This window comes from Asterias amurensis, chromosome 4 (assembly GCF_032118995.1).
Source record: "Asterias amurensis chromosome 4, ASM3211899v1".
Taxonomy (NCBI): Eukaryota; Metazoa; Echinodermata; class Asteroidea; order Forcipulatida; family Asteriidae; genus Asterias; species Asterias amurensis.
In genome coordinates this window covers 16,721,729-16,745,572 of record NC_092651.1, presented here as the reverse complement: position 1 = coordinate 16,745,572, position 23,844 = coordinate 16,721,729, and the positions used below count along the sequence as shown (strand labels likewise).

At 39.0% G+C, this 23,844-nt stretch overlaps 1 protein-coding gene across 3 annotated transcripts; it reads right to left on the bottom strand.

Moving 5' to 3' along the window:
• Positions 1 to 1,453: 1,453 nt before the first annotated feature.
• Positions 1,454 to 23,843, bottom strand: LOC139935813 (ankyrin repeat and LEM domain-containing protein 2-like). 3 transcript variants are annotated; one of them, XR_011785857.1, is made up of 14 exons: positions 23,589 to 23,843; positions 21,370 to 21,823; positions 20,760 to 20,926; positions 19,669 to 19,833; positions 17,401 to 17,589; positions 16,437 to 16,559; positions 15,260 to 15,335; positions 14,508 to 14,695; positions 13,475 to 13,581; positions 12,387 to 12,523; positions 8,901 to 9,840; positions 7,376 to 7,504; positions 4,198 to 6,520; positions 1,454 to 4,166 (listed from the first exon to the last, which is right to left on the bottom strand). XR_011785857.1 is itself a non-coding variant. In XM_071930409.1 (13 exons), the coding sequence occupies exons 2-13, from the start codon at positions 21,809 to 21,811 to the stop codon at positions 6,274 to 6,276; spliced, it is 2,910 nt and encodes a 969-aa protein (XP_071786510.1). In that variant the 5' UTR covers positions 21,812 to 21,823; positions 23,585 to 23,843; the 3' UTR covers positions 1,454 to 6,273. The 3 variants fall into 3 exon arrangements, 2 of the variants coding, with proteins under 2 accessions (XP_071786510.1, XP_071786509.1); XM_071930409.1 differs by having other exon boundaries at positions 1,454 to 6,520; positions 23,585 to 23,843; XM_071930408.1 differs by having other exon boundaries at positions 1,454 to 6,520.
• Position 23,844: the final 1 nt, after the last annotated feature.

Here is a 23,844-nt window from a genome sequence, read left to right as displayed (position 1 = left end):
GTTTTCATCTTATATATATTTTATTTTCTCTCAAGGTTTGGCCACCTCCTGAATATATCTTATCATCTCGAATTGAACACGCGTCTTGCATATTCTTAGAATCTTGAGATTTTGTTTCGGATTTGTATGTTAATTTTTAAAATAAACAAAATCAATGAATCACTTTAAAAAGTTCATTTCTAGTTGACTTGCTAAAGTGTTACTGTGATTTGTCTATGCTTTGGAGAGTCTGTTGATTGTGACTTTAAACTACAGAGTATTAAAAGAACAGAAAGGGGAGCCGTATAAAATCACGTGACGCGGCCGGACAAGATGTATTTTCGGCCGTTGGGGAAATGGATCTGACCAATCATAACAAAGGTCACTCAACGGGTCACATAATCCACATTTTATAAATGGACATCTGTATAACTAATTGGCCCTATAGGGATTCGTGTCCATAGTGGGGAATCGCGGCTACGTGTGTTCGGAGCTATTGATAGAGATGCGACATGGAGGGCAAAATGGTTGCTGGACGCCATTTTCGGTCAAAAACGCAGCACAAACAATGTAATGTGTGGTCTATAGCCTTGCACCTTGCATGTGCAAAAGTGTTTTTGGACCGAACATGCTTTATATTGCAAGTTGTCATCTCTCTTAAACTGCGTGTGTATCGAGTGCACTCTATACTGAAAAATACATATTCCGTATCAATGCAAGATCAATATTGCGCCAAAATGTATCACCATATTCATCTATAAACGCCACTTTAATGCCACACAGCTCAGTTATTGTTTCTTCCACGAAAATTTAATGATAGAGTGGGATTGTTCTTTACAGAAATACATTCACATTTACTGATAAACATCTTTTGCGATGGCTACATTATTATCGCTGGATTGTTGGGCTGCACGGTTTAGCAACAATTCGTTATCCATGAACGTACAAGTGACAAATACTGACAAATTACCCAAGACAGTAGCATGTATTATTGCCATTGTTAATATGTTTAAAAACAAAGCCTCGCGTGGGTTACAGTTCATACTTCTTTTAACGCCAGTGGCATTTAGACAGTAATTACGTGGGTTGACCCAGGGATCCGATCAAGGAAACATAACTGCTGCATGTGCTGTTTGACATTCCCGCTTTCTCCAATCAGTCAACGGCATTACAATGATTCCATCCCACCCAGATTGAGCACGATGTGACGGCATTGGCCATTGGTCATGTCACTACATTAGGTATTATAACATAGAACTGTTTGTGGTTAAAGGCAGTGGACACTATTGGTAATTACTCAAAAAAATTATTAGCACAAAAAAATAACAAATAATGGGGAGCTGTTGGTAGTATAAAACATTGTGAGAAACGGTTCCTTCTGAAGTAACGTAGTTTTCTAGAAAGAAGAAATTTTCCACGAATTTGATTTCGAGACCTCAGATTTAGATTTTGAGGTCTCGAAATCAAGCATCTAAACGCACACAACTTCGTGTGACAAGGGTGTTTATCTTTCATTATTATCTCGCAACTTCGACGACCAATTGAGCTCAAATTTTCACAGGTTTGTTATTTTATGCATAATTATGTTGAGTACACCAAGTGAGAAGACTGGTCTTTGACAATTATCAATAGTAATATTAATTTTGTTTTTTACCCATACACCGATGTGTGTTTAGCACTGTATACTCAGTACTTCCCCGAGTCCTGTGAAAAAAAATATTACAGGCATATAACTCGGTTGGGATTCGAACCCACGACCCTTGCAATTCTGGAGCAGTGTCTTACCAACTAGACTACGGAGATTGCCCGGTAGCTAGAGGCAGTTCGAATCCTATGTTTTGGCAGCGGGTACCGCAACGACATAATAGACCCATACACTGATGTGTGTTAGCACTGTATACGCAGTACTTCCCCGAGTCCTGTGGAAAACAAATCACAGGCATATTACTCGGGTGGGATTCGAACCCAGTTGGTAAGACACTGACCTAGAACTGCAAGGGTCGTGGGTTCGAATCCCACAAGGACTAAACGTGTCTACTATTCTGCAACACATTACGCATAAGCTTCGCTATGTCATTCGCACATTTTTACAAAAATTAACTCATTTTTACTCCGAGTTAAAAACGAAAGATTGTTTTTAAAACTAACACAACGACAATGCCGGAGGCTCAGAAATGTAACAGAGAGCATCGTCGTCTGCACAATTTGCCGGTAAACGTTCGCACTGCACCCTTGCGTTGTCATAGGGTATCCGCCACCTGGTTTCACCCTTTGTCACCAAAGTCAACAATTATGGCATACGATAGTAATAAATGTATCTCAAATATTGATAAGGAACCGTACAGTGTAACTGTCTAGACCGAGTTAAACAATTATCAGACTGTGCCGAGAGGGGGCGCTAACCACGCACCCCGAAGAGTTTCACCTCATTCATGCATTACAACATTACAACAGAACAATTACCAGCAATTGAAACAGGACACACTTAAATCACAATAGAAAAAACTTCATAATATATTTATACTTTTTACATGCAGGGGCATGAGTATAGACACCTGCAGGCACATAATTAAAAACTCATTTCAGTGTGGGTGCTTACTGCTTACACACTTATAAACATAAATATCATGCTTTACTTTTACTTTATTATTTTGCATATTTTAAGCTAGAGTACTGGTGCAAACAAACACAGCTCTTCGAGCATACACTCTATGGACGAATTCATTTGTTTCGTGCACTTCAGAAAAATCATATTCTTCAACACTGTACAAAATAAAACACTGTGTGGACGTGTGTATAAGTCCACATAGTGTTTGAAGTCCTTGCATTGTGTAGATCCCTTTCGTTCTCCCTTTCGTCCACCCTTAATCCGTATGAAAACGCCAACACTGCATCCTATTGCCGATCTGTACATTAATTTTCTTGCATAGACATTGCCAAGTTTCAACTGAAACATTATTCACAGCAAATTTTAAGTAAGTGTGATCAGATACTTTCCGTGTTTAAATACACGTATTCATTGCATCGGAGATATAAAGAATCTTATTTTGTTTTTACCTATTTACAATGTACATGTATACTCGTGCTTTTCAAAGTCATGCAGGAGAAAACTCCCAGGGGCCTATACTACTCGGGTGGGAGTCGAACCCAGCGAACCCCCGCATTCTAGGTTAGATCTTCACCACTAGACCACCCAGCATGTCCGGTGGTGAGAGAGCAGTCAATCGAAATCAATATGGCTGCTGGCATTAGCAGGACAATTTGATGCAAACCAAGTCAAAAACGAAACTAAACTTTTCCAGTAATTTCGCCTCGTCGGTTACCCCTTCGTATCAAAAAGTTCGCCTCTTCTGTAACCCTTTTCGTATCAAAAATATGTACATAACATCGACAATTGTATAGTGCGTGAACTGTTAACAACTGTCCGTTTCATGCAAAAGTGTCAACAAGTTTAAACTGTGTTCATATGTACATGCATTGCTAAGGCACGTGTTTAAACTTGCTACTGTATTTTGTAGAGTCCAGCTTTCTCCAGAAGACGATCAGAGCATACTGATCGAAACATCAAGTTGAAACCAACGGTTCTTTTCAGAACCACCCCAACTCATTTAGAGATTATCATTACATGGTGTGTTACCGCAAACCTTTTATCGTATTTCCACCATGCAAAGTTTCAAATCCTACTTGCTGTATTTTGCCTAATAGTTACAGCTTTCAAAATCAGCGTGTTTTTGCATAGTAATTGCCTTGGGCTTTCCTGCAATGCGATACCACGCCTTGTATGCATTTAAAAAGCATGCGCAGATAACTAAACCATTCACACTTCCAGCATATTGTTTGGCAATTGTAAAGTGGGGGTTTGTCCATAAATAAAGATAAAAGGACTCTCTGAAAAAATAGGCCAAATTGATTATGAGAGTACAGAAAAGACTTATGAATGACCAAACTATTTGTTGGGACATCGTCATGTAAGGTATACTTTTGGATTACTTTTCACCCATGATATTTGAGCCTGGGCGAACAAATAAAATAAAAAATCTTATTGAGTACTGGGACCTATCTACATATGAAAGGAGCGTTGATGGTTTTTTGTAAACTGTTTGAAAAAAATCTCATAATATTCAACGCGCACAACATTTCGAAAATGGACTAAATTAGGAAGCATACCATGCATGCCTGCCATTTCCCTTTATGTCTTACAGAGTATCAATGGTTCACATTTTGGAGTACCAGAAAGGTTAGAAAGAAGGAAGACAACAGGGTTAACCCTGCCACATTGTTCAGTCTCACGATTTGGCCGAGACAAAGGTGGATGAGTAGGGCCTAGTTGTGAGCTGCAGCTACAAAATATAGAGCTCGGCTCATACTTCCGGAGAATATGCGAATGCGACACCAATTTTGACGTCACATGCCTGTTTTTGCAGTGAATGGTTCACAGGAGTTCAGCACAGGTCAACTGATGTGAACTTTATGAACCTGACTTTAGTATAGACGATGTGACATGTGACATCACATGTTTACAAAAGAGCCACAGAGCCTGGACTTCCTGCAGGCACGATTTGTACACAGCCTAATAGAAGAAAACATAAAATCTTATATTTTATGTGGGTTGCACTGTCTACTTCTTATCAACTTTTGATTTGATGAAAGGGGGCACATCTCAAAACTTGTCCAGCTTTTACCTCCATAACTCTTGGATTTATGTGGAAATTACGACACAAAATGTCAATTTTCCCATACGACCAGTGCAGTATCTTGCCTGCCAGAATACCAAAAGAATGCACAAGGTCTCACTTATTGTTAACAAGTTCACAGGGTCTATAGATGAAGACTAAACCATAGTTACTGTTTCTGACAAGGGTTTCATACAGCAACTGTTCATGCTTACTACAATAGAAAAAATACGAGTGAGCAAAGTTGTCTTTCATAAACGGCATTGATAAACGGTCAAGAAGATTTGAACAGTACATTTGTGCGCTCACATCGGATTTGTACTATTCACTCACTCATCTGGGCTCAATTTCATAAAGCTGCTTAAGCACAAAAAGTAGCTTAGCATAAAAAAATGTTGCTTTCCAGCATAAGGATACCAGCCAAACTGGTACAATTTTTAACTGGTATCCAGCTCATTTCTGCTTAGCAGAAAAATGTTTTGCAATTTTTCTACTTATTTTTTTCTGTTAAGTTAGTATGCTCTTTCTCAAGCTTATGGTAAGCAACGGTCATTATCTAGAAAATGTAAGCAGAAAACCTTAGCAGGAAACGTCTGCTTAAAGACGTTTCTGTGAGTGCCCCATGGTGCTTAGGCCATGTCAGGATACATCATTTGGCTGTGGCTTGCAGAACTTATCATCAATACTGAAGTAGAGACTGATACAGTGACCCAAGCCATGTTGGAGTAAGAGCAACTGCAGACTAAAAGGTTTCAAAAAAATAGGATCCAAATTATAGGAGGTACGTTGAAACGATAGCATTTGCACCTTTCTTAATATATAGATTGTAAGGAGCTTTGGGGAACAGTATCCTCAGCGCAAGAAAATTAGATCAAAAGGGAAGGATTTGTTCATATCTGGAAAAAAATAAGCTCTTTTTTTCACCAGGCAGCCGGACGGAAACTTAGATCAAAGTCTGAAGTTTCTAATCCCTGGCCATGGCTTGAACCTATGCGACTCTTGATGTGATTAGCATTATGATATTCCTGTTGCTTGCCTTTAAAACTAAATCCAATAGAAATGTTGATTTGCCTTTCATATCAAAATACAGAAACAGATACCAGGACAGTCTGGATTTAAAGGCCTAGTCATACCTAGGTACATAAACTCCACAAAAACCTATTCCCAGCTCTGCCCCTTATTTTGATTGGTATGGTAATGCACAGCCAAGCAAAAACCTGATTTGCATACAGAACTCACCAAACCAACCTTACAGGTTGTTAATAATAATAAATATTATTGGCTTCTTATATACATGTAGCGCTCATATCTGTCACTCAGTGACGCTCCTGCTGCTTCAATATTCAGTATTTTCCTGCAAGGTATGTGGGACTTCGTTTGAATTATGAGACCCACTTCATTTACCAAGCACCTGGGGTGGATTTCACAAAGAGTTATGACTAGTCTTATCTCTAGTTAGGACCAGTTACTCGTCCTAACTTAGGACTATCCATGCAATTTGTATAACTCTTTGTGAAATCGACCCCAGGTAATGGTTTGCAAGGTGCTGTGGCGCAATATATGACTTTTGTGAGACAAGGAAGGTTCTAAACAAACCCCCCAAAAACGCAGCAGAACATGATTATTCCTGGAATAATTTAGCTTTCAGACCACCCAGAGACTCCCTTACATCGAAGCTCGCCTGCCGCAGTCTTAAGCCACCACCCTCTCTGGAGTGATGAGTGGGCTCCGAGAAATGCCGAGCGCGGAGACTTAACGGAGAGCCACTGAAGATGGGGTTGATTCCGTGAAGGCGCCGAGGGGAAGGAGTCTGGTAGGGACGGTCAAAGGGTACCTTGGACGTAAAACATCTGGCTGGTGTGGGCCATCTAGGATTAAAGAAACACAATTACATTAAGGGGGTGGGTTCGATTCCTGGTAATGACCTTTGTGCACTATTTCATAATGTCTACAAAACAAAGCATTAGGAAATCAACAAATCAAGTGGGGACTCAAACTGACCACCCTAACTGCAATCTTAAGTGCATAGAATGTCTTGACCACTTGATGACCAACAGAGAGTTCAGCTAGAGTCCGTTCTTGCAGATGCTAAACTGCTACTTGCATAAAATTGGTCAAGTGGGAAAGATACTCAATGGTAAACAGTGGATGTCTTGCATTCAAGTTGCCCTCACTATAACCGAGTACCGTTAGCCCAGCTGCTAAGCCCCGCATGTGGAAAAATTGTGCACTTTGTGGTAAAAGCATCAAACTTCCTACAGTTGTTTTATGTACCCTTTATGTAAAGATCTCAAATCTTGCCTATTTAGGGCGGGGCTAAGAAAGTGGGCTGTAAAAAATGAAATATGTCCATTTTGACTATATATTTTTTTCTCTGCTAATTTTTTAGACTGCTAATTTTTTAAACTGAAACACATGGTAACCGTAAAATAATTATTTAAAAAAATTAATAACTGTCTGTAATTCTGCAATATTATATCAAGGCAAATTACTGAAGTAGGGAGAACATGCATGCATAAATTAGCATTACTTTGGAAAAACCAATAATAATAATAATAATAATAACCAGTTTTATAGCACTTTTCACACCGAGGGTATCTCAAAACGCTTCCGACATTATTACCCCAACCAATCCACGACCTCTCCTGCAATATACTGCTCAGGGAAGATTGATACAAAAACTCTACAGCACTCTTCTAATTATTTCTATTAAGGTCTGGTACCTGTCTCTTGTTTCACCAGGCACTGAGCTGACGAGCTGCTTCCACAATCGGATCCAGGGATAGCGGTCTGGTATCTCAACATCTGCCAATGCCCTCCATACATGAAGGTCTGTCTTTGTGGGCTTGGACCTGAATTAGATAACAAGCCAGAAAAAAAATAAGAGGGAAAGATTGCTTATATTTAAATTTTATTTTAATACTGCGGATGAGTGAAAATTTCATCTTCTACTGAAACATTTCAAGGTGCTCAAGGCAATGGGAACTGGCCATGGGGCCTGAAGGCAAATGTCTCCGTGTTTGTATCGGGGGCCAATTTCACAAAGCAATAAAAATCATCGCAAGACAAATTTTCAGTATCACCATAGTGATTTGTATTATGACATCACATTTTACTTAGCAACTACGATTGATTTGCAATTACGATCAATCTTAGATCTTTGTGAAATCAGCTATAGACCTGGATGTCACACAAGTCATACAGAAGAAGCCACAATTTTGGAAACAAAATAAAACCAATAAGAACAAACACCTTTTTCATTTCGTTTTTTTTTAACATCAAAATTTACCAACCCGTGGTCAATCTTCATTTTACCCCACTTTCACAAAGAGCCAATACTGTCAAAAACTAAAACTTTAAAAAATTGGATGTTGTTCTTTACACAACTCATATCTTTTTGCTGACAACAACACTTTCCAAAATAATCTCATCTTAAAGGAACATGTTGCCTTGGATCGGACGAGTTAGTCTATAAAAAGCGTTTATAACCGTTTGCTATGAAATGCATGGTTAGAAAGATGTTTTAAAAGTAGAATACAATGATCCACACAAGTATCACTCAAAGTTGCACAGTTTTCATTTTACGTCGCGAGTTAAAACGGGCGGCCATTTTATGGAATTCAACATAAATGGCCGACCGTGTTAGTCGATGAGGTAGAAAGAAAACCTCGCAATTTCAAGGCATATTTGTGTGGATCATTGTATTCTACTTTTACAACATCTTTCTAACCACATCGATTTGATAAGAAACGGTTACAGAATGCTTTTCAAAGACCAACTCGCCCAATCCAAGGCAACGTGTTCCTTTAAAAAGTGATAGTTTTGTATGCACACTAATTAGCAAACTGATAAAATCTTTTGCAAATTCAGTTTTCATGAAGAAACACAATCTTCTATTTGCAGATATTTCTTTTTATACATATCATAACAATGGACAATTTTAAAGTGCAGGTTTCAGCCGCAAGAGCCGCTCTCGGCGCTGCACTGCAAAAAATAACTTTAAAAAACATTTAAGGGAAGTAGCATCACAAAAGTAGAAACCAAAATGCCTCCCTACACAGGTAGATTTTGAAACTGTTTTTGAATATGCCAAGTGATTTTAATAGTGCTCAATAATCATAACATTCCCTTCTGTGCAATATGTCCTTCATAAAATTATTTGGATCCTAGCATTTACAAAGAAACACACCCAGACTACATATGTAGCTTCACGAGAATCTACCCAAAAAGTCAGTTTTTTCCACTCACCCTAAAATGAAGCAAGCCCCGTCTCTTGCACCTCTCACGCCAGCGACAGTTCTTCTCGACGGAATCATCTTTGGAGTGCTGAAAACCTCTGCCCTCCCATCGCCATTTCCTCGATTCGACCCGCCGTCATTTTTTCCCTTACTTCCTGATGCCTGCCGCAAATCAAGTAGACTAACTTCCTCATTCGGTACTTCGGTTCTGTTAGGACTTCTTTCGTCCACTTGCATAAAACTTGCTTCTGTTAACGAGCTGCTTTTACTAAGCTCTGCTTGTGAACTATCGTTGAACTCATCACCTCTCGTATTGCCATGGTGTTCACCAATCCCACTGCTTTCATTTGATGTGGCAGTTGGATTTGAATCTGTAGATTCACTGGACGGGTCTACTGGCATTGCGGATGTTTCATCAGTACTGATGGTATTAACTACCTCAACATTCCTCTCTCTACCTGACAGTTTGTCATCTGAGGGTGATTCACGGTCTAGTCCACTTTCTCCTCGATGAAGGCAAGTACTCGTTAATTTCCTCTCGTCACTCCCAGCTTGACAGGGCACAATTTCCATCTCTAACTTCTCAGCTGGTTTCACCGTCCTTTCTTTTAAATTCCCTTCACAATCATCCTCGTCTATTAATCCCTTTCCTGAGGCGCCAGACATTGCATTTTTATCTGAATTGGGCGGAGTGATTAGTCTTCCAACTGTGCACTGTGCCGTTTGATTTTCACCGTCTCTACTTGTTTTGCTTTCACTTCCGCGTTGCCCTGTGCCTGAACTAACGCCTCTGGCACTTTCCTGTCCATCACCAGTCTCCTTGGCACTGCCAATATGAAGTCTTTCCAATCCTCCAAGGAGCTTCGTCATTGAAGAATCCTCTGTTTGTACCGACACCCCTGACTTGTCTAGTTTATCTTCCAAGGCCTCCTTTCTTATACCTGCATTGTCTGGAGATAAAAGTGAAATTATTAGCTTTCGAGAAAGACTCTGCTAGGGTCGAAATGTCAGGACATTAACTATTTTTTGCATTTATACCATAGGTTGGTAAGCAATTTGCAACAGCTAAAATTCTGTTTTCTCAAAAGTGAAATTAATTGCTGAAACACATGAAAAAGTTCCTTCCCCTTTACGTAATTACTTTACAATGCGGCTTCCCAGGGTGTATCCCTGGCTATATGGAAGTATATGATTGCATGACTTTCGCCCTAGCCACACACATTAATAATAATACTAATAATAATAACTCGTTTTTATATCGCGCTTTTCACACCCGGAGGGCATCCCAAAGCGCTTCACATTATTACCCCTGGTCACTGTGCCTTAATTCATTCTTTAAACCATCTCAGCTCCCTGGTGGGGAGTATACAGCCTCGTGCAACATTAATATGCGCTTCTCGGCTAAATCAATCACAAGAACCATCTCTGCCCTCACAGGTACCCATTTACCCCTAGATTTTTAAACTGTTTTTGAATATGCCGAGTGAAGCAATTATAGTTAAGTGTCTTTCTCAGGGACAAAAGTGTCAAGACCGGGAATCAAACCCACACTCTGCTGAACAGAAGCACCAGAGCTTGAGTTCGGTGCTCTTATCCGCTCGGCCACGACACCGTAGATATTGTATAAGCCTGTAGGTCACTTATGCACTAGACTTGCAATGGTCGTAGGTTCAAACCCCACCAGAGTAATATTTCTGCAAGGATTTTTTTCACAGAACTCTGGAAAGTACCGAGTTTACAGTGCTAACACACATCGGTGTAAGGGTAAACAAAACAAAATCATCTTTAGAGATGCTCTAGAGTTGCAAGGGTCGTGGGTTCGAATCCCACCCGAGTAACATCCCTGTGATATTTTTTCACAGGACTCAGCCAAGTACTGAGTATACAGTGCTAACACACATCGGTGTATGGGTAAAAACTCAGCCATGGGTATGGGTACTCACTACTCAGCCAAGTACTGAGTATACAGTGCTAACACACATCGGTGTATGGGTAAAAACCAAAATTAATAAAATCATCTTTGTTGACCCCCAAATTTATTTGTAGTACCCAGTTAGTTTCCCTTGCGGTTTGTTTCTTACAAACAGATACATTTCTCTAGGGGATTGGTTCTGACATGAACTCGAGCCTCAGTGAACTTTAAAGGGAAGGTAAGCGTTTGGTAATTACTCAAAAAAAAATTAACTCAACAACTGACTTGGTAACGAGCATTGGAGAGCTGGGAAACGACTCCCTCTGAAGTAACGTAGTTTTTGAGAAAGTGAAGTAACGTAGTTTTTGAGAAAGAGGTGTTTTCTCACTAAAATATTAAAAGACTTCTAGCTAGAAGTCTTTTATTCCTATCTGAAAGCACACAAATTCGTCCAAAAAGGGTGTTTTTTCTTTCATCATTTTCTCGCAGCTTCGATGACCAATTGAGCCCAAAGGATACACCAAGTGAGAACACTGGTCTTTGACAATTACCAAACGTGTACAGTGCCTTTAAGATAGAAACCGATCTGATGGCGGAGGCGTGCCTCTGTCAATCCATTGAGGATCATACACGTATCAATGTCAAGCCTATCCAATGCTGTACATGTATCTAGTAGCTCACAAGACACCGAGGAAATACAAAATTGAATGAGATTCCACTCAACTGACTCAAATCGAAACATGAAAAATCTTGCATCTAAATTTTAAAGAAGTGTAATTTTATATCCCGAGATGAACCATTCAAGAACATGAAAGCAGTCTAATCTTTCAAAGAGCGTTAGGTATCAGAAGGCAACTTGGGATCGAGGAATGACTCCTAGAAAGTGCACTTCAAAGGCAAAGACAGAAGTCCTATAGACTTTTAGTATGGTGCGGCCATCTTGGTTTTTTACTTCCATTCAAACTAACATAACCAAACTGAGGCCGGAAGGGAAAATAGTCTGGTTCCTTTGAATAAGTTGAGAATTGAAACTATCAGTGTCACTGTGTACACAGGGAATCTGACAACATATGTGATGCAGTCAAATTAAATGAGTCATTCGTTGGAAATATCACTTTGGGGAAGTAAGCCGAAACATGCCAACACAGGTGAAATTTTTATACCGAGGAAACTAGCTGGGCCCAATTTCAAAACGCATGTTAGCAATAAAAACTTGCTAAGCACAGAAAACAACTTGCTTAGTAAAAACAGGTTACTAGCCAAAATACTGTAAGGTTACTATCACTGTGACTGGTATCCCGCCCATTTCTTGCTTAGCAAAAAAAATTGCTAAGCATACCTTTCTGCTTAACATGTTTATGAAATTGGGCCTTGATCATCAAGACAAACAAGAGCTACGTTGCAGATTCCCCTGAATAAAACAGCGTGAAAGAAAACTTCCTCAATTTACAGACTCCATTCCCACATGATAATAGTAATAACAATGGAAACTTTTATAAAGCACTGGTTTCTTTGTACAAAAAACAACCAACAAGCAAACGAAAAAGAAGCATCACATAACTAGAAAAATAAACCAACCCTCACCTGCGCCAGCCGAAGACCACTTCCCAGCAAGATATTCTTCAAGTTTCTGTAAGCCCTTGGTCGAGGTGATGTCCACAAACTCATCCAGAAAGTTCCAGTACTCTGACCACGACACCTTCATTTTGCCCGCTAACTCCCTGGTCCGATTGAAACGAAATTTGCAAAAAATAGTTAATGGCCTGACCTTTCGACCCTAGCAGAGTCTTTCTTGAAGGCTTAATGACAACACAACAAACATGAACAGGTAACCAAGTGTAACATAAGCAGTCAAAATTTGTGATGACAATGAAGAGAAATTAACATGCAGTGAAAAAGAATGGGAAGAAGTGGGGGGGGGGAGCGGACCTAGTCATTGGAGTGTGGACTTGAATCTGGGTCGTGACACTTGTGTCCTTGAGCAAGACACTTGAGACTAATTCTTTAATTACTTCTCATCATCAATGGGTGAATGGGTACCTGTGGCCAGAGATGGTTCTTGTGATTGATTTAAGCTTGGTGCTTAAAACTTGCGCTACTCCCAACAGGGAGCTGAGATTGTTTACGGAATGGAATAAACAGCCCAGTGCCCAGTGACCAGTGACCAGTGACCAGTGACCAGTGTTATAGTGACCAGTGACCAGTGACCAGTATACTAGTAATGCTCAAAGACCAACATTGGTGGTTACCGGCCTTATTAAAAAAAGAGTCCTATTATCTAGGATTTCAGGCATTGCATGGTGAGGTATCAATATATATTTGGTTTATGTGTTTATCTACTTGCCAGGTAGAGTTTGTTTTTAGAGAACTGTCTTTCTTTATTCTACTACCGCGGAGTAGACTTATCGGATGTTCGGGAGACTTCTCAGTTCTGAAAAGAACTGTCATGCTTATTAACTATTACCCGGGCGGATGGTATAAAAATAGGCTGGGACTACTACTTTAGCTTATAGGATCGTAAATTACTGTACTACCGCGGAGTCAGTTCTTGAATTGGTCTCAACGTTTCGACTAACTTGCTCTAGTCATCGTCAGGAGACTGTCCTGTCATCATTTTGAAATAAAGCAATCAAAATGTTCAACTCATTGAAAACAGTAATGAACAGGCTTACCTTCCAATTCTCTCCAGGCCTTTCTCTTCATCGGCTCGTTTAATTCTTCCCACTCGTCTCCTCTCTGTCGATGATGGGGTGTGAAGATTTCTTCTAAAACATCCAGCCTGCACATAAAAAACAGGTAAATATTGATCAATCAATCAATCAATCAATCAATCAATCAATCAATCAATCAATCAATCAATCAATCAATCAATCAATCAATCAATCAATCAATCAATATTTGTGAAAGATATTTCTTGTCTATTTTTTTTTTTTTCTGTTTTTGTAAATTCTGTTTATTTTGTGAATGAATAAAGTGTTTGTTTTGAAAAGTTAAAAGAGTGACCAGACAGTCAATCAATCAATCCATCAATCAATCAATCAATTAATCAATGTCAACAACATGATGTCAAAATCAAACAGTTTGCTCGTTTAAGGTGCTGAGGCACAAAAAGAAGAACTGAAGGGGCCTTCTGCCATAGAGCTGCTCAAGCAAGACACATTGCTTAACAATTTTCAGCTAAGCCAGAACGATTAGGATGCAAATCGACCATAGTACCCACACTTCAATGTCCATTCTGAAGGACAAAGCAGACATACTAATGCATCTTGCTACAGGACGCAAGTGCCACAACCAGGACTCGAACCCACACTCTGCTGATCAGAAACACTAGAGCTCGAGTCCCGTGCCCCTAACTACTCGGCATGCAACGCCATCATTACATTGTGAATCGCTCCAAATACCCTAACTTATTTTTCTTATACATGTATATTTGGTTTGCGGTAATACCATGTGTGTATCTACTTGCCCGGTAGAGAACTGTCTTCTTTTTTCTACAAGATTTATCGGATGTTTGGGAGACTTCTCAGTTCTAAAAAGAACTGTCCTGCTTCTTAACTACTACCCGGGCAGAAGGTATAGAAACATGGCGGAACTACCACTTAAGCTTATAGGATCGTATAACTGCACAACACAGAGTTAGTTCTTAAATTGGCCTCAACGATTCGACTAGCTTGCTCTAGTCATCTTCGGGAGACTTTTTCTTACCTCTGATGGAGACATGGGACCTGCGCATGCATGCATCGACAAGACAGAATCAATCGGACTGTCAGGTGTGAGTCTGAAATCAAACAGGGGGCTTGATAGGGGCTCAGGTAGATCAGGTGACCATGGCTCACCAATGTACGGTTGCGTACAGTTGTCTGCCGATCTGAACAACGGTACATAGTAGTGAACTGAAATAAAAAACAAAATCACTGTTGTTAAACAACTGATTAGTCTTACCACTAGACCACCGAGCTAGCCAGGTGGCTAGAGGCAATTGGAGTCCTATACGTTAGCTGCGGGTACCGCATCGATTTAATAGAAGTTAATTTTGCTTTTATCATTTTAAAGGCAGTGGACACGATTGGTAATTACTCAAAATATTTATTAGCATAAAATCCTACTTGGTAATGAGTAATGGAGAGAGGTTGATAGTATAAAACATTGTGAGAAACGGCTTCCTTTGAAGTGAGAGAAAGAAGCAATTTTCATCAAATTTGATTTCGAGACCTCAGATTTACATTTTGAGGTCTCGAAATCAAGCATCCGAAACCGCACAACTTCGTGTGACAAGGGTGGTTTTTTCTTTCAGTATTATCTCGCAACTTTGACGACCAATTGAGCTCAAGTTTTCACAGGCTTGCTGATTTATGCATATGTTGAGATACAACATGTGAGAAGACTGGTCTTTGACAATTACCAATAGTGTCCAGTGTCTTTAAGGATAAAAGAATATAAACCAGTTTGTTTCTTACCGCTCAGTAGGTCTTTAATTGTTTCTTGTTGCTTTGTAAGTGCACCACCAGATGCCTTACTCCAAGAACAAACAATCTGGAAAACAACACAACAATCGGCCATCAATAGTTTACCAAAAAAAACATTTTTATTAGTGTAATGATGAAAATTTGAAGTTGAAATATTTACCGTATGTTTTGTTCAAATTCTCGAGTACAGGAAAGAATAAATTTTCTGTCAAAGAAGGCGCAACATTTTCCGAAATTCATTTCATTTAATTTATTCTGGTTGTGAAACCAAGGACTCTCAAAGAAACTTATTTAATAACTGTACAGCCAAGAACCCAATGGAGAGAAGACAGTCAAGGAAGTATCAGTTTAGAAGTGCGAGAAAAACCCCAGAAAATTATTCCAGGGAGGAACCCACGCAGTCTGGACTTGAAAACCCAATCCACATAGAGCACAACCATGATGCGAACCGAGGAAAGTGATTAAAGATACCGTGACACCAACCCGGCCGCCATTTACTAGTACCAGAATACACATGTTAAAGGCAGTGGACACTATTGGTAATTACTCAAAATATTTACTAGCGTGAAACCTTTCTTGGTGACGAGTAATGGGCAGGCCTGTATGCTTTGTTTTTGAAAGGGCAAGGGCACCAAGGCATTTTCTTTTTGGTAAAGGGCACCCTATGATGAAATTGCAAATTTGTACTGGAGCATTTCAAGGGCACCAAGGCAATGACCAGTGGACACGGAGGCAATCGCCTTCGTTGCCTCCGTGAAGTATCAGGCCTGAATGGGGAGAGGTTGATGGTATAAAACATTGTGAGAAATGGCTCCCTCTGAAGTGCCATAGTTTTCGAGAAAGAAATAATTTTCCAAGAATTTGATTTCGAGACCTTAAGTTTAGAACTTGAGGTCTCGAAATCAACCATCTAAACGCACACAACTTTGTGTGACTAGGGTGTTTTTTCTTTCATAATTATCTCGCAAATCCGATGACCGATTGAGCTCAAATTTTCAAAGGTTTATTTTATGCTTATGTTGAGATACATCAACTGTGAGGGCTAGTCTTTGACAATTACCGATAGTGTCCACTGCCTTTAAATAGTAGTTTGAGTAAATAACTGCCTTTTATGAAAGATACTTTTAAAGTGAAAGATAAATACTCCAATGAAACAGTGGGTACTTACTTGACTAGCCGTTTGCCCGGACTTGTTTTTCAGACTCTTATCACATTGTGGATGGTTAACTAGAAGTTCAGTAACTTCTACGTTGCCAAACTTAGATGCAAAATGAAGAGGAGTTTCTCCAACCTGACTGAGACAATTAAGAAGACATGTTGTTATCTGCGCAGTTTAAACCTCTGATGCAACACCTTTACTAAAAACGTTTCTATGCAGCCTCACAGCTTGAGTTTTTGCAAACCGAGGTTTTTATCAATATTGTTATCTTGTAATGCCACATTATTCAGCTTTGTGCTGCCAGTTGGTTTTTTAATAAAAATGAATCACAATGAATGAATGAATGAATGAATGAATGAAAACTATAGAAAGCCATAAATGCAATACAAAACCAGATGGCCACAGTTTGTAGAAATGTCACACAACTATTCAAAAATAACGTTGAATTTGTTGAAAACAGAGCAACCAATCATCGTAGATACTTTATGCAAAAAATTGAATTTTGTCAGAACATCCGTTATTACGATTGCATGTCTTGCTAACATTTGGCGGTCCATTGCAACCAGCAGAGTTTGTTTATAGACAATGGAAAGGTCTAAATTAGCCATTTGCAAGTTGAAGAAAGTCTTGCACAATGACTTATAATTAGTTATAATAATAATAATAAGATCTTGTAATGCTTAATTAGTTCCAAGTTACCGCTCACTGAGTTCCTCAGACTATAGAGACAGTTGCTATGTCAAATGGTTTGGGGCAAGCATTTTTCAAAACAACCTTTAGATGAGCAAACCCTGGTACCATTGTGCCATGAACATGCATTCAAAATTGTGTTCGGGGGTTCATAATCACAGTCTCTTATGTAAATTAGCAAAAGCTGTCTGGCTGCTGTGAACATAAATGCCTCTCAGAGGCCCAGAACCCCTTTTTGGAAATCGACATACCAGATGACATGAACCACACCCTTAGCCCTTACCCCTTTGTCCGGCGAGTTCAGGTACAAATCAACGAGGTACTCCCTCCTATTGTTGAGTGTCTCCAATGGGTCGTCAGGATACATCAAGAGAATAAACTCTGGATTCTCCAGGGTATCTAGAATCAAGCTACACATACCAGCGAGGTTCTCCTTTGCTACGACATGCATTGCATTATATCGAGACCCCTCCTAATGTAGGGACAAAGTCAAAGTGTAGGATGTTAGTACATTATAAATACGGAACAGGTGTCAAATTTCATCCAACACCTTATTTGTCTACACCTATAGACCTTTTTCAGGCTGTCTCCATCTTGGTCATGTTCCTTGTATCGTATAACTATAATGAATTCTAATAATCTTTTTGCAAATAGGAACCAGACTATTTTGTTCTTCCAGCCTCGATTTGGTTACAATGATATCAATGGGAAAAATTCAAGATGGCTGCGTCATGATAAAGGTCTATACCCTACTTCTTCTGCTTAAATAATTTGTAAAATTAGGAGCTATTTTAAGTATGCTAGTTTGTGATGCAAATCTGCGCTAAGAAATTACCGAAAGTCTAAAATGTAAACTAATTCACTTGTTTGAAATATTAAATACCACTAATAAGTAGGCCTAAGGGGGCCATGAAGGCTAATAAACTAAATTAAACCAACTCGCTGTCTGTGGATACTCAGTATCAAAACCTATATGGGTGAACTAAAAAGATCCTCATGTATGATACTAACTGACTTAATAATTACCCAATAGATACATTTAGAACATTTAGCAACTACTTGTTATTGGATTATTTTTATGGCAGTCTCTTTGAATGGTGGAGGAGCTAATCTTGAACTAATGCCTAAACAGGAGATTTTTTTTTAATAAACTGGTGTAATTATAAAACTTAGAATCAACTATGATAATGAACACTTACATCTAGAAACTGATATATTTACAGAGAATGAAATACAGACTAGTGTATATTTATGCCTAATTGTTAAATAATAAAGTCTATGCCCTAAACTACATCAACCATAAAATATTATAAGTAAATGACAACTGAACTAAGGGAAAAGTTGCAATACAGAAAACAATTCCAAATCATAAAAATGCACATTCCTGTAAGTGAAAGAAAAACATGGTTAAGAATAAACAGCATACACCATATATATGAATGACAATGTTCAAAATGCACACATAAAATATCAATACACATCTCAGACAAAACAGCATCAAAATGGAAATTTCAATTCAGAATGGAACATATGTAAAGTAAGAAATGCAAAATGATCAAGATGTAAAGAAAGTCTTAAATTTTTTTTAAATATGAACAAATGACAGGAAGAAAAATGGAACAATCAGAAAGAAAGGTAATTGTACAGTCAATACATAGCAAAATATACAGAAGCAAAGACAATTGGTATCCATGAATCAATTTACACTGAAAACACATCATTCAAATACACAGGGGAAAAAACAATTGGAAAAGGCAACATTCAGTACAGTCAATAAAAGCAGTTTCAATTCACACGTGTCAAACAAAAGTGAGAGCATATTGTCAGCACTATAATACAAAATGTCAAACAATGTCAGAAATGAATGAAACCATAAAAATGTCAAATATATATCACAACTGTGGATACACAATACATGTAAAGATATGGTGGGCCTACCCATATATATCGCCTTCAATGCGCAATGTACATCGCCCAAATGCTCAATTCAAGTTGTGGTGTTATAAAACAAATATTGATTGTTTTATTTTGTGCTATGGTTACAGTTAAAATTATGACTCCCTCAGTAAAAGCGTATTTTTTTCCCTCGATTTTCCCTCAAGAAAATAGAACATAACTAGGATCAAGTCAGGAGTCATAGTTTTAACCACAGTACTAGAACAGTCAATATTTGTGGATAGACCCCTAGCACAGCGCGCAACAAAACACGCCCATCCTGTCCGCCATTTTGGGAGTCAAGTTGAGAGTGAAAATATGCACAAAGGCATTGACTCCCCAAAAAAAGGTGAAAATGGTAGTCGTGCATTGTCCGGAAGTGCGGTCCGAGTTGTGCAAGGGGTCAATCAACCATTCAACAGGCAGGCCTTGAACTTCGCTCTTAAAGGGGCTCAGCAATTTTCCTAAGGCAAGGGGCACTTCTAGTTTGTATTGGAACCTTGCAGAGGGCACCGCAGAAAAAGCGCAGGGCACCACGGCAATTGCTGTGGGTGCTATGGTTTATTTCAAGGCCTGTAGAGGGGCCAGGGGGAGGGGGGGGTATCATTGTACCTACTTGCAAGATTGTTGGTGTATCCCCAGCATTGAGTAGGTATCTAGGGTTACTCCACACGATCTCCCTGAACTTTGTCTCGTTGCTTTGCTCGATGACGCGCCGCAGCACGACTAGATCTTGGGGCTTGACGGAACGGAAGTTGCCGACCGCCTTTTCGGCAAAGGGCTGAGGAGAGAATTTAATTTGTAAATATTATATTTTGGCATTTTTTAGCATCGTACCGATACACAGGCTCAACATAACCAGGCCTGGAATTTCCTCTTGAAGGGGGCAAGGCCTTTTTTTCATTTTGTAAAGGGCACTTCCATTGGAAAATCTCAAAGTCTATGGGAAAATTTTGAAGGGGCACAAAGGCCAAGACCAGGGCAATGGTGGCCATGGCATTTGTAGTGTCCACAAAGTTGTGCATGCAAACATATCTTCTGACATTAACTGGTTAAAGACACTGGAAACTTTGGTTATTACTCAAAATAACTGTTAGCATAAAAGCTTACTTGGTAACAAGCAATGGAGAGCTGTTGATAGTATAAAACGTTGTGAGAAACGACTCCCTCTGAAGTAACATAGTTTTTTAGAAAGAGTTATTTTCTCACTCAAATAATAAAATACTTCAGGCCTGAAGCCTTTTATTATGTGTCTGAAAGCACACAAATTTGTTCAACAAGGGTGTTTTTTCTTTCATTATTCTCTTGCAACTTTGATGCCCAATTCAGTCAGAATTTTCACAGATTTGTTATTTCATGTATTTGTAGGAATATCAATCAATCAATCAGAGATAATTTATCAAGCGCCAAAATCAACCAAAGTTGTTCAAAGGCGCTGAAGACAGTTGGATGGTGTTAATGTTGATACAATTGTTGGAATAGAAAACATTTGAGGAGTTTCTTGAAAGTGCGAATAGTGTTAGCATCCTTGATGTGGTTAGGGAGAGTGTTCCATTCCTTTGGTCCAAAACAGGAGAGTGAGCAAATACACAAACATGACAAAGTGAGAATACTGTACTTTGAAAATTAACAATTTCACAGAATCCTCAGCACTAGAAAAGTAGTTCAGAAAACTATTTCATAAGACTTTCTAAGACTCATGTTTACCTGATTTGACGAAGGTTCTGAGGGTGGTTTGGGTGTACTGAGATCCTGATTTGACTTAGCGAATGTCTCCGCCTCTTCCTTTGTCTTGAAGACCTTAAACCGTGCCCCTTTGTTCTTCTTGGCGATGGTCAGAGCCTCCTTGCGATCCTGGTAGATTAGAATCTCATCTAGATAAAAGTACAACATTGAGGCTTCGTTTTGAAAGGGCAAGGGCACCAAGGCATTTTCTCTGTGGTAAAGGGCACCCTATGAGGTAAGTGTAAATTTATATAGACCATGTGAGCTTTGTTTACAATAAGTGTGACATTGTGCAGTCTTTGGATTTTCTGGCAGGCAAGATACTGCACTGGTCATATTGGAAAGTTGACATTTTGTGTCATAATTTCCATAAAGAGTTGTTGAAGTAAAAGCTGGACAAGTTTTGAGATGTGCCCCCTTTCATCATATCAAGAGTACATAAGAATTAGACAGCGCAATCTCCATAAAATATAAGATTTGATATTTTCTTCCATTGAGCTGTGTACAAAATGTGCCTGCAGGAAGTCCAGGCCCTATGGCTCTTTTGTAAACGTGTGATGTCACAGGTCACATATAATAAAAGTCTGCATACCTGAATTTTTCACAGCACTTGTTGAATCTTGCTCATCAACTCCAGCACTATTGGTGTCAATCTTAGATGGAATACAAACTGCAAAGTAGTTTGTAACGACAGGGATTCCCTTTTGGGGGGTATTTTGCTCATTGCAAACGGCGTCAACATCTGCTTGTGACCTAACAGTAAGTCTAGATTGTTCAGTGTTTGTGGGATTTGACGACGTTCCTGACCCAGCATCTGTTGAATCAACATGACTTCCAGCGTCGCTGAGACCTGCTTGGGTTCCCTTCTCTACCTCTCCTCCTCCTTGTTGCTCCCAAAGGTAGCTAGCGATGCGGCGTTCCACGAGCTTACGAGTTGTCTTGGTAATTGGGATCGGCTTTTGACCACATGCCGTAAGCTTGGACCGTAATTCCTCTACGGTGAGCTTCGAAAGTTGTGCTTTGATTTCTTCCATGCTGTCTTTCCCCTGAAATGTTAAAAATCAAAAGAAGTTGTAAAGAAGTTGAAAACTTAAAAGACTATTCTTCCTCCTGAAGACCAGCAGAGTATACTGTTCGAAACGTCGAGACCAAACCGGCTCTTTTCAGAGCCAACACTCACCTTAAGAGATTTACACATGGTTCCCGCAAGTTCACTATTTATTTATAGTTTCTTCGTATTAAAAGACTATGTCGCTTTCTTTTTTAACTTGAATTTAAACATAACTCCCAATGAGGTTCATTCCAATCAAAGTCCATCCTCATCTCTCATTTCTCTGTAGTGTAAACAGTAATATTTTATAAATAACTATGCAGGTAAAGTAAATGAAAACAAATTTTAAATGAGTACAGCAGAGCCCCTGTGTCGTTACTGTGTTCGACCCAGGACCCAGTAACTGACTGGGGCTCAGTACCCCCAGTACTCATTTTTAACAATTTTGTTTTGACATTTGCATTTTCAAAAGTCAAAATTTCTAACATGAATACACAGCGCCCCAGTCACTGGGTCTATCCTCTGCTTACCAGTTATCACGCTATTATGCCTTTTTCTTTGAATTGGGAAAAAAATAATGATGCCTTATATCAACCGATGCCCTAATTATCTTCATTTGTTAATACGAAGTATGCAAACATGTATTAAAACTTGATGGACATTGAAATGTTCACACCACACACCGATCTTGGATGACTTCAACTGGCCCCATTTGTTTTGAGTTTTTCCTGTTTTCACGGCAAACGAGAAAGTATGGTTTCCCGGTGAAGCCGTACATGGAAGAAACATCTGCAGTGACTACAAGTGTTCTTTGAGACTCTGTGTATGACTGTATAGCCAGCAGTTGCCTTCATTTTATTCAAAATATTTTTTTATTAAATTTTTAAAATTACCATGGTAACTTGCACAAAATAAAAAAAAATAAAAAAAATATAAAAAGTGTGAATAATTACTGGCTTCAAAATCTGATTTCTATTTATTTTTGTTCTATTTTTTTTCTTAATATTTATAATAAAGTATATACATAAACAGTGATAATTGAATCAACAAGCTGATGTTTAAATTTTGATATAAATAATAGTATTGATACAAGGGTTACAAAATAAAAATCTCCAAAAATATTAGAAAATGATATAAGGCACATGGGTTCTTTAAGCCTCGGTATTTTTTTTCAAGAATGCTCAGCAAAACATTCTGTCACATGATTTTGATCATCATGAATTGTGAATTGAAATAGCGTTTGATGAAACTTTTTCGGTGGGCAAATATTTTTATATGGCCTCAACATTATGACATATTTTTGTACCTTGTAGAAATGCCTAAAATACCAAACTTTTTGCATTTACATGTGCAAATGACCAGTGGAGCCTTACATGTTTCTAAGTTTTTGTCAAAGAAGAGGAGACTCTTTGCTTGGCATATAAAACCACACAATTTTTATCTTGGGACTGTTTACATCGCGCACAGAGAGGTAAAAGATTTGCAACGATAATAGGGACACCGCGAAAACAGGACCTCCTACGACAGAGAGCCCCCCCCCCCCCTAGTCATTATTGAAGGTTGAGTCAACATTTTTAACACCAGTGATTTTAATTTACAGAATAAAATAGCACTATATAGTAGTTAGACCCAGTGACTGGGGGCTAGATTCCTTTTTTCGAAATTGTCAAAATTTCGAGAGAAAAAAGAATCTAGCACCCCAGTCAGTGTCACCAACTACACGTAGTATGTTTCTCCTTACTGAAACTAAACTCACTCACAGATACTGCACTGCAGTCTGCAGAGTCTCACATCATAGGGCAAAATGAGCAGACTTTTATTTGCATTTTCCTTCTTTTATGTCGTCCGCGTGTCGGGAAAACTAACACGGAAACGTACTGAACTTGGAACTGAAATTGCCACCAAAACTGAAAGCATGTTGAGAATGTGGGGCAGATAAATGACGGAATGACCACTTTTTCAACAAGTGAGGGCGCGTTAAAAAATCTCAACAAGTTATGCCCGGTATCCAGCGCG